The sequence below is a fragment of the Trichomycterus rosablanca genome, chromosome 2 (genome assembly GCF_030014385.1).
Source record: "Trichomycterus rosablanca isolate fTriRos1 chromosome 2, fTriRos1.hap1, whole genome shotgun sequence".
NCBI classification, from domain to species: domain Eukaryota; kingdom Metazoa; phylum Chordata; class Actinopteri; order Siluriformes; family Trichomycteridae; genus Trichomycterus; species Trichomycterus rosablanca.
Window position 1 is genome coordinate 18,574,092 of NC_085989.1, and position 14,821 is coordinate 18,588,912.

General features: G+C 37.3%; 1 protein-coding gene across 1 annotated transcript; it reads left to right on the forward strand.

Annotated features, from left to right (window-relative positions):
* Nucleotides 1-2,277: 2,277 nt before the first annotated feature.
* On the forward strand, nucleotides 2,278-14,321 carry LOC134306418 (uncharacterized). Its single transcript, XM_062990317.1, has 5 exons — nucleotides 2,278-2,380; nucleotides 7,064-7,477; nucleotides 7,832-7,946; nucleotides 8,973-9,120; nucleotides 13,643-14,321. Exons 1-5 carry the CDS (start codon nucleotides 2,309-2,311, stop codon nucleotides 13,788-13,790), a joined length of 897 nt encoding a protein of 298 aa, XP_062846387.1. The 5' UTR covers nucleotides 2,278-2,308; the 3' UTR covers nucleotides 13,791-14,321.
* The last annotated feature ends 500 nt before the right edge of the window (nucleotides 14,322-14,821 follow it).

A 14,821-nucleotide genomic window follows, 5' to 3' on the forward strand; every position in this document is an offset into this window, starting at 1 on the left:
TTTATAAACTCCATCAGCATTGCTGTGTTTTATCGACTCATACCAGCACAACACACACTCACACACCACCACCATGTCAGTGTCAGTGTAGTGCTGATAATGATCCACCACCCAAATAATACTTGCTCTGCAGTGGTCTTGGGAGAGTCCTGACCATTGAAGAACAGCATGAAAGGGGGCTAACAAAGCATGCACTACAGTCATTGATTGTAGAACTACAAAGTGCTTCTATATGGTAGGTGGAGCTGATAAAATGGACAGTGAGTGTAGAAACAATCAGGTGGGTTTAATGTTATGGCTGATCGGTGTATGTATTTAAAAAAAAGAATTGACCAGCAAAAATCTGAAGTTTTTTTGTTTTTTTTAATAAAATAGCACATGCTCCACCAGGACTCCAGTTCTTATGCATTGTCATCTTTGTTTCATGGAACTAGAAATGCTATTTGTATGATGGTGTAACAGAAAAAAGTTCTTTTTTAGTCTTTAAGCCCATAGTCAAAACAAATCATCACTAAAAGTAATTGCTGTAATTAAATACATAGAGGCCTGAATGTCATCTGGGGAAAAATAATTTTAAGTGAGGGTGGCATGGTGGCTCGATGGGTTGCCTTACAGCAAGAAGGTCCTGGGTTTGATTCCCTTGTGAAGCAGTCCAGGTCCTTTCTGAGTGGAGTTTGCATGTTCTCCCCGTGTCTGTGTAAGTTTACTCTCAGTCCAAAGACATGCAAACGAGGTGAAATGGAGATACAAAATTGTCCATGACTGAGTTTGAAATTAAAGACTCCAACTGATGTCATGAATGTAACCAAAGTGTGTAAAACATGACGTTAAAATCCTAATAAATAAATATAATATAACTGTGAGGAATCATGATTTATGGAAACATTTTAAAGGGTTGTGGATTTTCCTCTTTAGATTAATACACCAAGTAAGAGGACTGGTTTAATCACAGTGAATGCTTGAGTCTATGGTCATTTCATTTTTTAGCATGGGTTTGGCTGTATGCTTTGGATCAACTTAAAAACAACTTGCCTTTACAACAAACCAGTATTTATGTTATAGGGGTCATTCTATAATTTGGGGTACATTTCACATCACCAAAAAGTACAAAAACAATGTTCTTTCTTAACAGAACAATCAGTGGTTCAAGTTAATATATTCCTTTAGTGTAACATATCCACTAGTTGCAAAGCTTAAACATAATTATTTTTTTATTTTATTTAAAAGGGCAAGTAGATGTAGACTACTAGGTAACTTAGTTGACAGGTAACATAGATGACCATTTCCCTATTTTGACCTTGCCTGGCTGACCACATGTCATTTCTTGAACAGAGTAATGTCTAATTTGAACATACATTTGAATTAAAATTATAAAAAAAAATGTTAACCATAGTTGACGGTCAATTAATATACTCATTGACAATGTTCTATTATAGATAAAATATTTTTTAAAAATAAGAGAACATTCACCACAGTTTGTTCAATATACCCTCTACAGAGAAAAATGATATCATGTAATGCTGGTCACATAGTTTTAGAACAAACCATTTTTGAGTTGCTGAGTGGAGTTCTATTAGTAACATAGTTGACAGAACTTTTGCGGACATTAATAAATAAATATATTTAAATTATTTAAAAGAGAAACTCAATTTAAAAAATATTATTTTTCTTTAGTATTTAAACTATTGAAATAAATAAATAAAAATAGATGTTGTTGCCCTTAATAATTTTATTCATTATTTTGAAACCAAGGCATCCTCAACTTAAAAAACGAACACAGCAAAAACTGTTCATTTAGGAACATCATGACAAATTTCAAGCTAAATGAAGCATAGGATGCACATAATGTTTTTGTGATATTACAACATGTTTTCCATTAATAGGTAAAATATGACATTTATAAAAGAAAATAGTTAGAATAAATATAATTATTATCATTGGACATGGAATGTACCCCAAATTATAGAATGACTCATGGACCTCTCCTTTTGCACTGATTCAAAGTTATGCCGATACAGAAAAAGTTCTCCCCCAGACTGTTGCCAAAACAAACATACAGCATTTGCCTTTATACACCGGGCACAATGTGTGTGGCACAATACCCGTAACCAGTTCTGTTACATGCCAGGCTCAGTGTTTCCATGCGGCACTGTAGGTGAAGTGTTGATAAAGCTAAGCGCTCAGTACCACGTGATCTTTAAAGCGTCCTGTTTCCATGGTAACACCGCTGCAACTTCGTTTCTAAACAAGCTTGTAATACATTAGCGGATATGCTAGTTACGTTCAATTTAACATAAAAAGAAATAAAATGCAGAAGACTTCGCTGTTTGACAACATTAAATCTCAAATACCATCTATTGATGCTGATGTACTATATTCGGTAAGTCAATTTCTAGTTTAGTGGAGTTTTCGCAATTAGCATGCTAAATTTGACTTTCTTTAAGCAAGCCGTTTAAGTTGTATACGGGAAACCTGAAGTTACATGGGAATATTTTTCCTTGTTTGGGAAGCAAAGAATGAGTGGGATACCGTTAGGGGTATTTGTTTGCATTTTTACCTGAATATAATTACAAACCTTCATAATAAATGTTACCTGTATGGAACACTGTGATATACAGAACCACGTGACCTCACGCTTTACTTTATGTTCACAATAAAACACTATGGTATACACGTAATATACACCGATCGGCCATAACATTAAAACCACCTCATTGTTTTTACACTCACTGTCCATTTTATCAGCTCCACTTACCATATAGAAGCACTTTGTAGTTCTACAATTACTGACTGTAGTCCATCTGTTTCTCTGCAATCATGCTGTTCTTCAATGGTCAGGACCACCACAGAACAGGTATTATTTGGTGGTGGATCATTCTCAGCACTGCAGTGACAATGACATGGTGGTGGTGTGTTAGTGTGTGTTGTGCTGGTATGAGTTTATCAGACACAGCAGCGCTGCTGGAGTTTTTAAATAGTGTCCACTCATTTTCCACTCTATTAGACACTCCTACCTAGTTGGTCCACCTTGTAGATGTAAAGTCATCGCTCGAAAAACGATCACTCATCTATTGCTGCTGTTTAAGTTGGTCATCTATTAGACCTTCATCAGTGGTCACAGGACGCTGCCCAGGGGGCGCTGTTGGCTGGATATTTTTGGTTGGTGGACTATTCTCAGTCCAGCAGTGACAGTGAGGTGTTTATAAACTCCATCAGCATTTCTGTGTCTTATCCACTCATACCAGCACAACACACACTAACACACCACCACCATGTCAGTGTCACTGCAGTGCTGAGAATGATCCACCACCTAAATAATAACTACTCTGTGGGGGTCCTGACCATTGAAGAACAGGGTGAAAGCAGGCTAAAAATGCATGTAGAGAAACAGGTGGACTACTAATTGTAGAAAGTGGAGCTGATAAAATGGACAGTGAGTGTAGAAACAAGGAGGCGGTTTTAATGTTATGGCTAACTGGTGTATGTGTGTGTATATATATATATATATATATATAGCTTCCCCTAAAATGTCAAAAATTAAATGGTCAAATATGTACAGTTGTGTTAACATTTCATTGACTACAAATGCGTTAGAACACGTTCATCTCGAAGACGAGTTCGTTCAGGATCAGCTACTTATCACAAATCAACTGACTCGATTTTGTTAACTCCCGTAGCGTCAATGCATTTGCTCGCAGAAGCTGAGCGTCTCTTCACTTCAATGGGACTGCATGGAAAAGTTTTTTTCATTGCTTCGAAACTCGCCGGTCATTGGATAAATGCCACGATTTTGTCTGGACGCGGAGCTTCTGCAAGATGATTGGAGGATCAGTTGTAAGGCTGAATCCCATTTTGATTGACAGCTATTTTGAGATCTACACGTCACTTAATCACTGGGAGCTTCAGTCCCATCGCGGATTTTGCGAGTAAAGTCGAAAGACAAACTGCAACCCATTTCTTGGTATTTGCTTGGTGAAATTACTTGACCATTTCCATTGTTCATTGTGTAAATAAAACACACTCATAGTATTTGTTTCAGGACACTGGTCAAGTCCCTGGAAAAGACGCCTACTTGGTACGATAGGATCACAGGCCATTTTCTTGAAAAGGAATTTATGTATAAATAAATTGACAAATTTTATGATGTAAGCCGACAATGAGCTTCCCCTCTTTGAAAGACCAGCAGCTGCCACTGATATATATATATATGCTGCCCAAAGAAAGAAAACTAATTCAGCTACACCTACCACACAGAACTTACAGACTGCAGCCCTGTGTACACTTTCCACCCAATGATGCTAATATGGCAATGACAAAGGTTGACACGGTACATCAGGTGCAGCAATGCCGAGAGCAGAATAGTGCTGCAGCCCGAGATATGAAGCCTTCAGCACCCTGCAAACAGAGAGTGTACACTGATAAAAACTAGGGGAAGAATAACACACAGTGTGCTTGAAAAAAAGATTATAGCACAAAATGTTCCTAATAAAGAGCCAGCTAGTTTAAACAGTATTTAAAGATCCTAATAACACTGCTGCACCTGATACATACATGGTCCACCACTCAAAAAAATATCTAGTCAGAAGGGGTACTAAATCAGTTCTTAATACCAAGATAATTTGAATTTTGTGTAACGAATTTGTACCCACTCTTTCGTGCAGACCACTTTAAGTTTAAGGCCATCTTGCCTGCATCACATTTACGAACTACTGACAGATTCCCAATATAGTGCTTAAATCAGAGGACTATTTCAAAAACTTTACCTTAGTAGTTTATGGTAGAAGTATGTTTTACATCATTGCCTTGTTGTCGAAGCCAGCCACTTTGTGTGACATCTCTTTCAGAAGTGACTGAGATTTAGTAAAATCTATTTCATTTTATTTTATTTTCTGCAATGTTTCCTGTGCCAGTGGCTGTCACAAAAAATCTCAATGCCAAATCTATCCCATGTCTTAAAGTTTGCAAGGTGTTCTTTTCTATAATAGCTTTTTCCCCTATAAACAAACCTTTGGTGATTGTAGCTGAATAACTCATTTTTAATTTATCAGTGCAAAGCACTGTTTTCCAACATGCCTCCAGGCTGTCTGGACGTTGACTTTAGTGATTAAGCTGCTGGTAAAGTTCTTATTACTCCTTCATGCATGTTATGTTTGTTCAGTTGCATCACTTTTCCTGCCAGCTAATCCGTTCTGCACATATTTTGCTGTCATATGGAGGCTTTGCTTTGCTTTTCTGCCAAGCATACAATCAGTTTTTTTTTGTCTTTCAGATATTGCCTTAACTTGTCACAGTTTACCTTAACTTCTATTTCTTAATAACCTTTTGGGCAGTGAGAATTATAGGCCGAACATGCTTTTGTATTTGTGTACAGCCTTACTTTACAATTTAGGATTTAATTTTAGCTTCTCAGTCAGCTGCCCATAAATGTTAGGTACACACACTCAGAAGTTGGTGGTTGGTTATTGACATTGTTGTTGCAAATGGGTCTTTCAAATGGACAATGACCCCCAAGCATACTTCCAAAGTGAATGTAATGGAGTGGCAATACAAAGCAATGACCTCAATCTCATATGAAATGTCTGAGCAGAACTGATAAAGCATGTGAGAGCAAGGAGGCCTACAAACCTGACTTCCACCAGTTCTGTCAGGAGGAATGGGCCAAAATGTCAGCAATGTATTGTGAAGAGCTTGTAGGTAAGGAGGCGAAGGCTAATCATGCAATCAGTAAGAATGCAAGGGCTGATCATGCAATCCGCATTCCAGTTTATCACAAAGGTGTTCAGTGGTGTGGTCTTTGTGATTGTCCAATGCATTGCTAATGTTAATGTACAGTATATTTGAAAAATAATGATTCAAAAATGTAAATGAGCTAACATATAATCCTCTATAAACCTCTCAGCAATCAATGACGTTAAAATGACCGAACCGATCATTTAGGAAGGGTGTGGTCATTTAGTGTATCTAACATTTATCTCTAAATAAATGCATTATTTTTCAGTCAGACGATGAAGATGAGATATCTGTATATCAGAGGCCCTCACTCTCTAAATTACACCCTCTAGAATGGACAGACCTTGACCTTTCAATTGAGGAACCAGAAATTGAGGTGTGTGAGGTGTGAGAAATTTGTGTTATTATTAATATTAAGTAGGCGTTCTGGTGGCGCCGCGACTCTTTAGAAGAAGAATAGAAGAAGAATGCCTTTATTTGTCATATATACATATACAGGTGTACAGTACAACGAAATTCTTTCTTCCCATATCCCAGCTTGGTTGGAAGCTGGGGTCAGAGCACAGGTTCAGCCATTGAACGGCACCCCTGGAGCAGAGCGGGTAAAAGGCCTTGCTCAAGGGCAACAGTGCTAACAGTGGCTGCATGGCAGAGCTGGAATTCGAACTCTCAGCCTTTCAGTTGATGGCCCAAAGTTCTACACACTAGACTACCACCGTCCCTTATGCTAGCCCATCATCAGTGAGATCCAGGTTTAAATCTCAGCACTGCTATCGGGCAACCGAATGTCTACACAGACACGAATGGCTATGTCTGAGAGGGGTGGCCAAATCCATACAATGGATTGATGCCCTTTCCAAAGTATTTATGCTTTGCGCCCAGTGTTGATTTATTCTGCGACCAGAATAAAGCAGTTGATGAAAATGAAATGAAAGGTGCCATCAAGTCAAGTCCAACTCCTCGCGACCATATGGAGTGCTTCTCTAGAACATTCTCTTGGGTCTTCACTTTTTATACCAATGTTGTGGTGTTCCCTTCCAGATAAATGGTGGCTGATATACCTTCAACGGTTGGGCCAAGTCCAAATGGATGCCCTTGATTTTGGTCCATATAGTGTATTTTGCCAGTTCACTGACATTATATTCTATACTTACTTATTATCAATTATGTTGGAAAGCTTGATTGCTGTGTGAATGTCAGGTTGGTTAACAGCTAATATTACATGTTGGATATGAAAAACGGTATTGTAACATCTTTAATACCATTAATTAGTATTGACATAATGCACACTTGGCTTTTTCTTAGACTATATGTCTTTTTCTCATTTAAACAGGATCTCCTTAAATCAGTAACACAGCCATTTATTGACGGAACTAATGATGACTTGAACAGCCAGAAGGATTGCCTTACATCTCAGCTTCCTGCAAAGCATAAACAGCATTCAACTGAAGCTTCAACTGTAGCAGAACTTGAAGAGTCTACTCCCAACTCAACTGAAAGAGAAAATCTTACTAGTAAAACTGTGCATCATTCAAAATTACTTAATGAAAAACTGACTTTTGTGCATCAGGAGAGTAGAAAACACCACACAGACTCTCAAGCTGCTGCAGTCCAGAACTCATTAACTGAGTGTAGCAAAGTTGAAAATGACAGCATGCTCCAGACAACTGTAAAAGTCTACGAAAGTCAATCTTTAGAAAATACAGAGCATCTTTATACACGACCATATCCAGTTTTGTCTTTACAAGTAAGTTTAATTGTGTTATTTTTTTTTATTATTATTATTATGGAAGCCACAATAATAAAAGTCTATACTGCAACAACATGGCACAGTGATACAGCCGGCTGAATAGGTGCCATTAGGACCTGGGTTTAATCCACTTCCCTGATTACAGTCTATAAGACCTATCTCATGTTCTCTCAGTGGCTGCATGGGTTTTCTCTAGGTACTCCAATTTGCTTCTACCTCACAAAACTGTTTGTGTGTGTAAATGTCTGGTGTATGCATGTAATGAATTGAGGCAATGCCCAGAGTGTATTCCCATCTTAAAGAAGGTGAAATTGTATAAATACATAAAAATAACACTGTTTTTCCCACTAGACTTTAGAGAACTTGGATCTGGATCAGGTTCTTCAGTCTCTGAAACAACATGGCTATCCTAAAGAGACCACTAAAGAAGAAGGACATGTGCTATTTCAACCATTTAAAAATACAGGTTTGGTGTCCTTTTATTTTCAATTTAATAAGTAATTAAAAACCTTGGCTTCATTTTTAATTCACAACTGTTATTATTTCCATAACATTGCACACCTCCGCTCTCTATTCAGATGCAATAATGCAAAAATGTTGGTAAATGCTTTCATCTACTTGGATTATGCAACGGTTCCCCTGATAAACTGCTCACCCCTTTAGTTCATTCAGAATTCAGCAACCAGAATCGTAATTTTTACTAAGCACTCTGCACACATCACCCCCATTCTCAATCAGCTTCACCGTTTACCAATACAGTGGTACCTTGTAACTCAACGTCCCCTAAACTCAAAATCTTGAAAACTCAATGCTCTTCGTCAAGAAATCTGTACCATCTAACTAAAAAATTTCCTTAAACTCAACATGTTCACCTTAAAAAAAAAAAAAAAAAAAAAATGTAATTTCAAATAACAATAAACAGCCGCTTTGTTTAGCACTTCACTTGAGCGGTGCAGAAAGACGTCATCAAAGTGCACATATGAGACGAATCTGCATTTGTGTGAAATAACTCAAATTCACTCTGAAAGCTCCACATGTATCTGTGTTTAGCTGGATTTTCTTTCTGTTTCACTTTTAAACTTGTTTTATAGCTTTTTGAGAGAGTCAAACGCTTATCATTAAAAAAGAACCAATTGACGTTGAGTTTCAAGGTACCACTGTGTTGTCCCTATCAAGTACAGACGTATCTTGCTTACTTTTAAAGCACTTCATGATCTTGCTCCTGTGTACCTTAGTGACAGCCTTCATCCTTACTGTCCCTCTTCCTCTCTCAGATATTAATGAACATCTGGCAGTCCCATGTACAAATCTGGAAGTCCTATGTACATGAAATATACAAAACCTTTTCAGAAATGGAATTTGTAAACTAAGCTTATTATTTTTTTGTATATGTTAATCTCCCAGTTTATCTTTTAGCCTGTTGCTCAAGTATATTTTGAGAAACATTATGCAATTACTTGTATAATACTGTATATTGACTATTGTGTTCTAGGTAATGGTAGAAAAAGAGAAAATAATATAATGGAGCAGTTGGCTGCTTTCTGCAAGAAACAGTCATGTAACGAGACAGAAACACAGACAATCAGTTCAGATGAGAAACGTCTTCAGAGACCTTGTAAGAAGAATTATTCAACCACAAGGTACCTTAAACAGAATGATGTAGTTATTTTAATAATGGATTATAATGGCATTTCAGAAAATGTAAAAAGTAGGGCTGTCAAGCGATTAAAATTTTTAATCGCGATTAATCTCAGAATTTCATATAGTTAATCGCGATTAATCGCATTAAAAAAAATCTGTGTAAATGTTATAGAAAACAAGGATTTTTATGTGAAATGTTACAATTAAAATGGTGAACACATTTTATGCTAAATGTACTGATGTTAAAAACTGCTGGGACAAGAGAAAACTGTAAGGGAGTTTTATTCACTCACATACTAGGCAGTAAATGTCAGATTGTAGTTTAGAATTTCTCCATCAGCAAACATTGTAGATCAGCGGTGCTTTAGGTGGGATAAGGCGTAGTTATTGTAACAGACTTTTCTGTGGTTGTATTGTGACAATGGTTTGATGGCCGTTTCTACACGAAGTGAGTGTGTTTTGACCCTTTGGGGCTTCCATAGTTCATGGACTAACGTGCTTGACTCAGCTTTCCGGTATTTGGTACCTTAACAGAATAAGTTAATAAAAGTGTTCTGCTCCCGACAACTTGTGAGTATAGCGTGTATTTATTTCTTTATAAGTGCATCACTACAACGCTCGGTTACATTATGCTAACAAACCGCAAATGAAAAACGGTGGCAAGTCCGACATTAAAACGTTTGTTTTAACATAATGTTAACATAATGTAACCGAGCGTTGTAGTTCTACCAGTCAAGTCTCAACATTAACTAGAATTTGCGTTAACGGCACTATTATTTTTAATCGCGTTAAATTGAAATCGCGTTAATGCGTTATTATCGCGTTAACTTCGACAGCCCTAGTAAAAAGTAATATAATGTGGTTGGCATTTGATCCCAAGATTAGTTAACTGTTTTACAGTTTCTCTATTAACACAACTTTATTAAAACAATATTGAGCCTCCTACTTGTTATTCATTCCACAAAACTTATCATTCATGCCTTTTTAAATGTTTATTTAGTCTCATATGTCAGAGTTTTTGATATATTTTCTTTTCCTCCTTCTTAGACAGACTCATCCATGGTCAAATGATTTCCAAGCTTTTGATGAAAACGCATTGCATTTTAAAAATGAAGTCTATCCCACCATACATGTTTACCTATGACGCTATTTTTTGACACATGCCAATTACCAAGAACAATAAAAAGAACAATAAAAACATTGTTAGGAACTTCATGCAGTATGGGAAAACAACTATTATATAACGGATAGTTCCGGTCCTAAAATCTGATTGGCTGAGCCGCGTTCAAAGCCGTTGTAAAATCCCCGATAAACTCACACCTAGGACCACCTCACATCATTCCATATTAATACGCCACTGAATAGAAAAAGTTAATGTTATTTTCGCGCTCATGTTGCCTAGCAACACTGTTAATCGAACTATTTTGCGTCGCGGAAGAACGCTTTATTGTAAGTTTATACACAATAAATACATTTATGAATTAAACATTGTTGTATTTATTATATTTTATGTTGACCGCCGTTTTATAAAAGCAATAAGCCACTCGAGACCGTGCATTACTGTTATGATTTTAGCACGGGGAAAGAAGTTTTAGGCACTCCACTTCGCGTCGTGCCAAAAACGTCATCCCCATGCTAAAATCACAGTAATGCACGGCCTCTCGTGGCTTATTGCTTTACTAAACCCCTTTTGTTTATATTTTAAATACTTCTAGTGCATATAGACAGTACACAGCAAATCTACACACGTATTCACGTAATTTATAAATAAAAAACAAAAGTTTTGTATTTATTGCCTACACAAAGTTTACAAACTGATCAATCAATTTAATAAAAAATGAAAAGCCAACATAAAAAGTGATTATAAATTAATAATTGGGCTGTCACACGATTAACATTTTTAATCGCGATTAATCGCGATTAAAGAACCAAATTAATCGCTTAATAACTTAAATAACTAAAAATAACTAAGCAAAATTTGAACAATTATGCACATTTTCATTGCAAGAAAATGTTTACCAATAAAAAAAAATTATTAAAATTATGATAAAATTATTAAATCTAAATTATCTTTGGAAAGCCAGCCAATGCCTATATAGAGTTGTTAACAGCTACCCATTTTTCAGCTAGTTATTTAAAATGACTGTTCACATTATCTGGCAAAATTGAGGATCTTTCCGTGTTCATAAACCTGCCACTGAAAACAGTCGTTCAGGGAACTACAATCAACCATTTCTAGTTGCAACACATATAACGTCATGTAGACCCACATCGTTAACTACGTGAAAGCATCTACAGTCCATTGCAATCCATTTAACACCAGTGTTTGTAATGTTCCTACGATGTGTATAGTTCATGGGCTTTCCATCTAAATTCATCTGAAATAAAGTTGTCTGAGCTCATTTTGCCTGTAACATGTATCCGTGCGCGCAGACGCCTGTTAAAGCAGTGCAAATTACCACAGTGATGCATGTTTAAAGTTGCAGTAGTAGTAGTAGTGCTGTTATTACTATAAGTTCTATCTTCTGTTTGGATTTTAAGGCGTCCTAATGACTTGTTAATTGTTCCTCCTATACCATTTACTCCTCCCAGCATACGTCTTTTTCTATGAATTGGTTCTTCTCATAAAGTGTTCAAAATGAGAGAGCGAGAGAGCGAGCAGTTAGGTTTGATTTGATCAAAGATCTGTTTGTTTGTCTTTGCCGTTCAAGGTCCAAGCACCAAAGTTCAAAGACATTGATATTCTTCCTGTCCTGCTTTTATTGTCCAGCTTTCACATCTATAAAGAACCACAGAGAAGATCATAGTGTGGACAATTCTGATCTTTGTTTGGAGAGAAAAATCTTTACATTTGAAGATCTTGTCCAGTTACCATTTTCAAAAATGTTGCCCTATATTACATTTACATTTTCTGCATTTAGCAGACACTTTTATCCAGAGCGACTTACAGAAGTGCTTCCATAGTAAACATTTGATTTCTCTAGTTTAAGTAAACAACAGTCGAAGAACACAAATCTGCTGAAACCTGTTAGAACCAAAGTGTTTTGTTTTTTTTGGAAATGGAAAAAAATGTTAGTAAATAAGTACAGGGTAATAAGGTGGGTTTTTAATTGTTTTTTTAAAGACAGCAAGAGACTCAGATGTTCGGACAGACAGAGGAAGTTAATTCCACCACTTGGGTGCTAGAACAGAGAAGAGCCTTGATGCTTGTCTTCCTTTAGTCCTGGGTGGAGGATCAAGTCGAGCGAGACTGGTGGCTCGGAGGTTGCGCGGTACAGAGCGGGGTTTGATTAGACCACGAAGGTAGCTTGGGGCTGGTCCATTTTTGGCTTTGTAGGCGAGCATCAGAGTTTTAAACTAAATGCGTGCAGCTACAGGATGTGAAGAGAACGCAGCAGTGGGGTGATGTGGCAGTGTTTGGGCTGGTTAAAAACCAGACGGGCAGCTGCATTTTGAATGAGCTGCAAGGGTTTAATAGTGGACATGGGAGCTCCTGCCAGGAGGGAGTTGCAGTAGTCCAACCGTGAGATTACAAGTGACTGGACCAGAATCTGGGTAGCTTTTCTAGAGAGAAATGGTCGAATCTTCCTGATGTTGAATCTTCCTGATGTTATAAAGCTTCCACTCATTGTTCCAATACTTTATTGAAGGTGTGATGTTATCGAGTGCAACCCTTTGTTTTCCAAACATGACAAGCTAGTTTACTGCCAAAGAATTCTACTTTGGTTTTATTTGACCAGAGTACATTTTTCATTTTTTCATTTGTCTAAATGCTCATGTGAAAATTTTAACAAGCATCTCTTGAGAATTTGCTGTGGCTGCCAGAACAGAAATGATTACGGTGTCGTTTATTGCTTTCTATTCATCTGCAACTCTTTTTTTGAGTGGCTGCTGGCTTCCCGTTTACCTTTGTTATCACTGGTCTGAGAGCACGTAGTGATATCTTGAGTGTTGCATCTACATTTACATTTTCGGCATTTAGCGGACGCTTTTATCCAAAGCGACTTACAATACTACGGCAGTATAGAGTCTAAGCAATTGAGGGTTAAGGGCCCAAGGGCCCAACAGTGGCAACCTGGCAGTGGTGGGGTTTGAACCAGCAACCTTCTGCTTACTAGTCCAGTACCTTAACCGCTAGGCTACAACTGCCCATCTACCAGGCACAATTGTTTGTGTTTCCATAAGCTTTCAGTTGCAGATTATCAAAAGACAATTTGTAAGGTCAGGAATGTTCTAGATGTATCTAGCGCTGTCTATTTAAGTGGTGTTTAATAATTTTGTCCTTCAGACCAAAGCTGCATCACCATGCTACTCTCTGTGTAAAATGTTTTAATCAGTGGCTTTTATAAGCTGGTGCAAGTTGATTATTTGATTTCAACTTGGTTAATTTGATGTCTCCCTACGTTATCTTCAACAAAGCTGATAAACAATTTTTTAGGCACATGCACTGAATACCTTTATTTGCTTGATATACATTCATTTAGTCTTAACACACATATTGTTTATTTCAATGTGTTTTAGGACACTTACTGGAAAGAGTTTATTACTCCAAAAAAGACGAGAGGCTAACCGCATCAAGACAGAGCGCAATGTTGGAGAAACTGCTGAGGGTGGTGCTAAGCCTGAGAAGGAAAAGACCTCTAGAGTACCTGAGGATTGTCAGGGATGAGTGAATTCAGCTTCTTTTAAACAGCATCAGATGATAAATTACAAACGGATGCATTGCAGGGCATACATAAACACATTCACACCTTAACACACATACACACACACATGTAAGGGCAATTTTAGTATCTCCAATTAATTTGACTGCATGTCTTTGGACTGTGGGAACCTAGAACCTTTTTTGCTGTGAGGCTACAGTGCTATCCACCAAGCCACCATGCCACCCCACCAGCATTATGTTAGCCTACATTTGCTTTGAAATCAACTCAGCTAATCCAGTGTTTCTAAGGTAAGCCGTCTCAACGCTTAGTCTTAGAAAGAATACTCAGTATTTTGTTCTTCTATTACAAAGTTACAAACTATACGCCAGTTTCTTTTGTAATAAATGTGCCTTGGGTGCTGCTGCAACAAAATAATTTTCCTCGGGGATCAATATAATACTCTATCCATCCATACATAGAACAGTATAACCACATGAATAATAATCCGTAAGTTTGTATGAATGAATGTATTAAAGAAATAAAGATTAACAATTTTTGCTAGCTTGTTTGCTAATTAGACATGAGTCTTTAGTAAATTAGCCCTTGTTTAGTTTTTGTTACACTGACCATGTACAGCAGGAGCACCTACTAACTTTGAGACCTCAGCAATCTACAGATGGCAAGCAGAGTTCTGCTGAGATAACTAACATTCTTTATGATACTGTGAGCAACCTGTAGAAATCTTTGCTTCTCAATACTTTCCTTTACTCAGGACATTTGGAACTTTACAGTAATAATTCCAAAATAACACTCCTAGGGTTTATTCATGGGAGGCCATCAGTCACTCTCTGAGGAGTTTTAGGATGTTTAACATGGGTTGTATCTGCACCGGATTCCTCACAAATTCCATAAACATTGGCTTGTCTGATTTGCCAAGGTCTGATTGAGTGAATGATTAAGTTTGATTAATTGGGACGCAGTCTGTGGTTTATTCCTTTTTTGCAACCAGTATTTTGGAGTGCACTGAACCTACTGTGACCCTGATCAGAATGTA

Bases quoted from the DNA above. Each gene is read 5' to 3' on its own strand.
- LOC134306418 (XM_062990317.1), top strand. From the start codon at position 2,309: ATGCAGAAGACTTCGCTGTTTGACAACATTAAATCTCAAATACCATCT. The intron at 2,381-7,063 runs GTAAGTCAATTT...TCATTTAAACAG, and splicing joins ATGCTGATGTACTATATTCG to GATCTCCTTAAATCAGTAAC. The intron at 7,947-8,972 runs GTTTGGTGTCCT...ATTGTGTTCTAG, and splicing joins TCAACCATTTAAAAATACAG to GTAATGGTAGAAAAAGAGAA.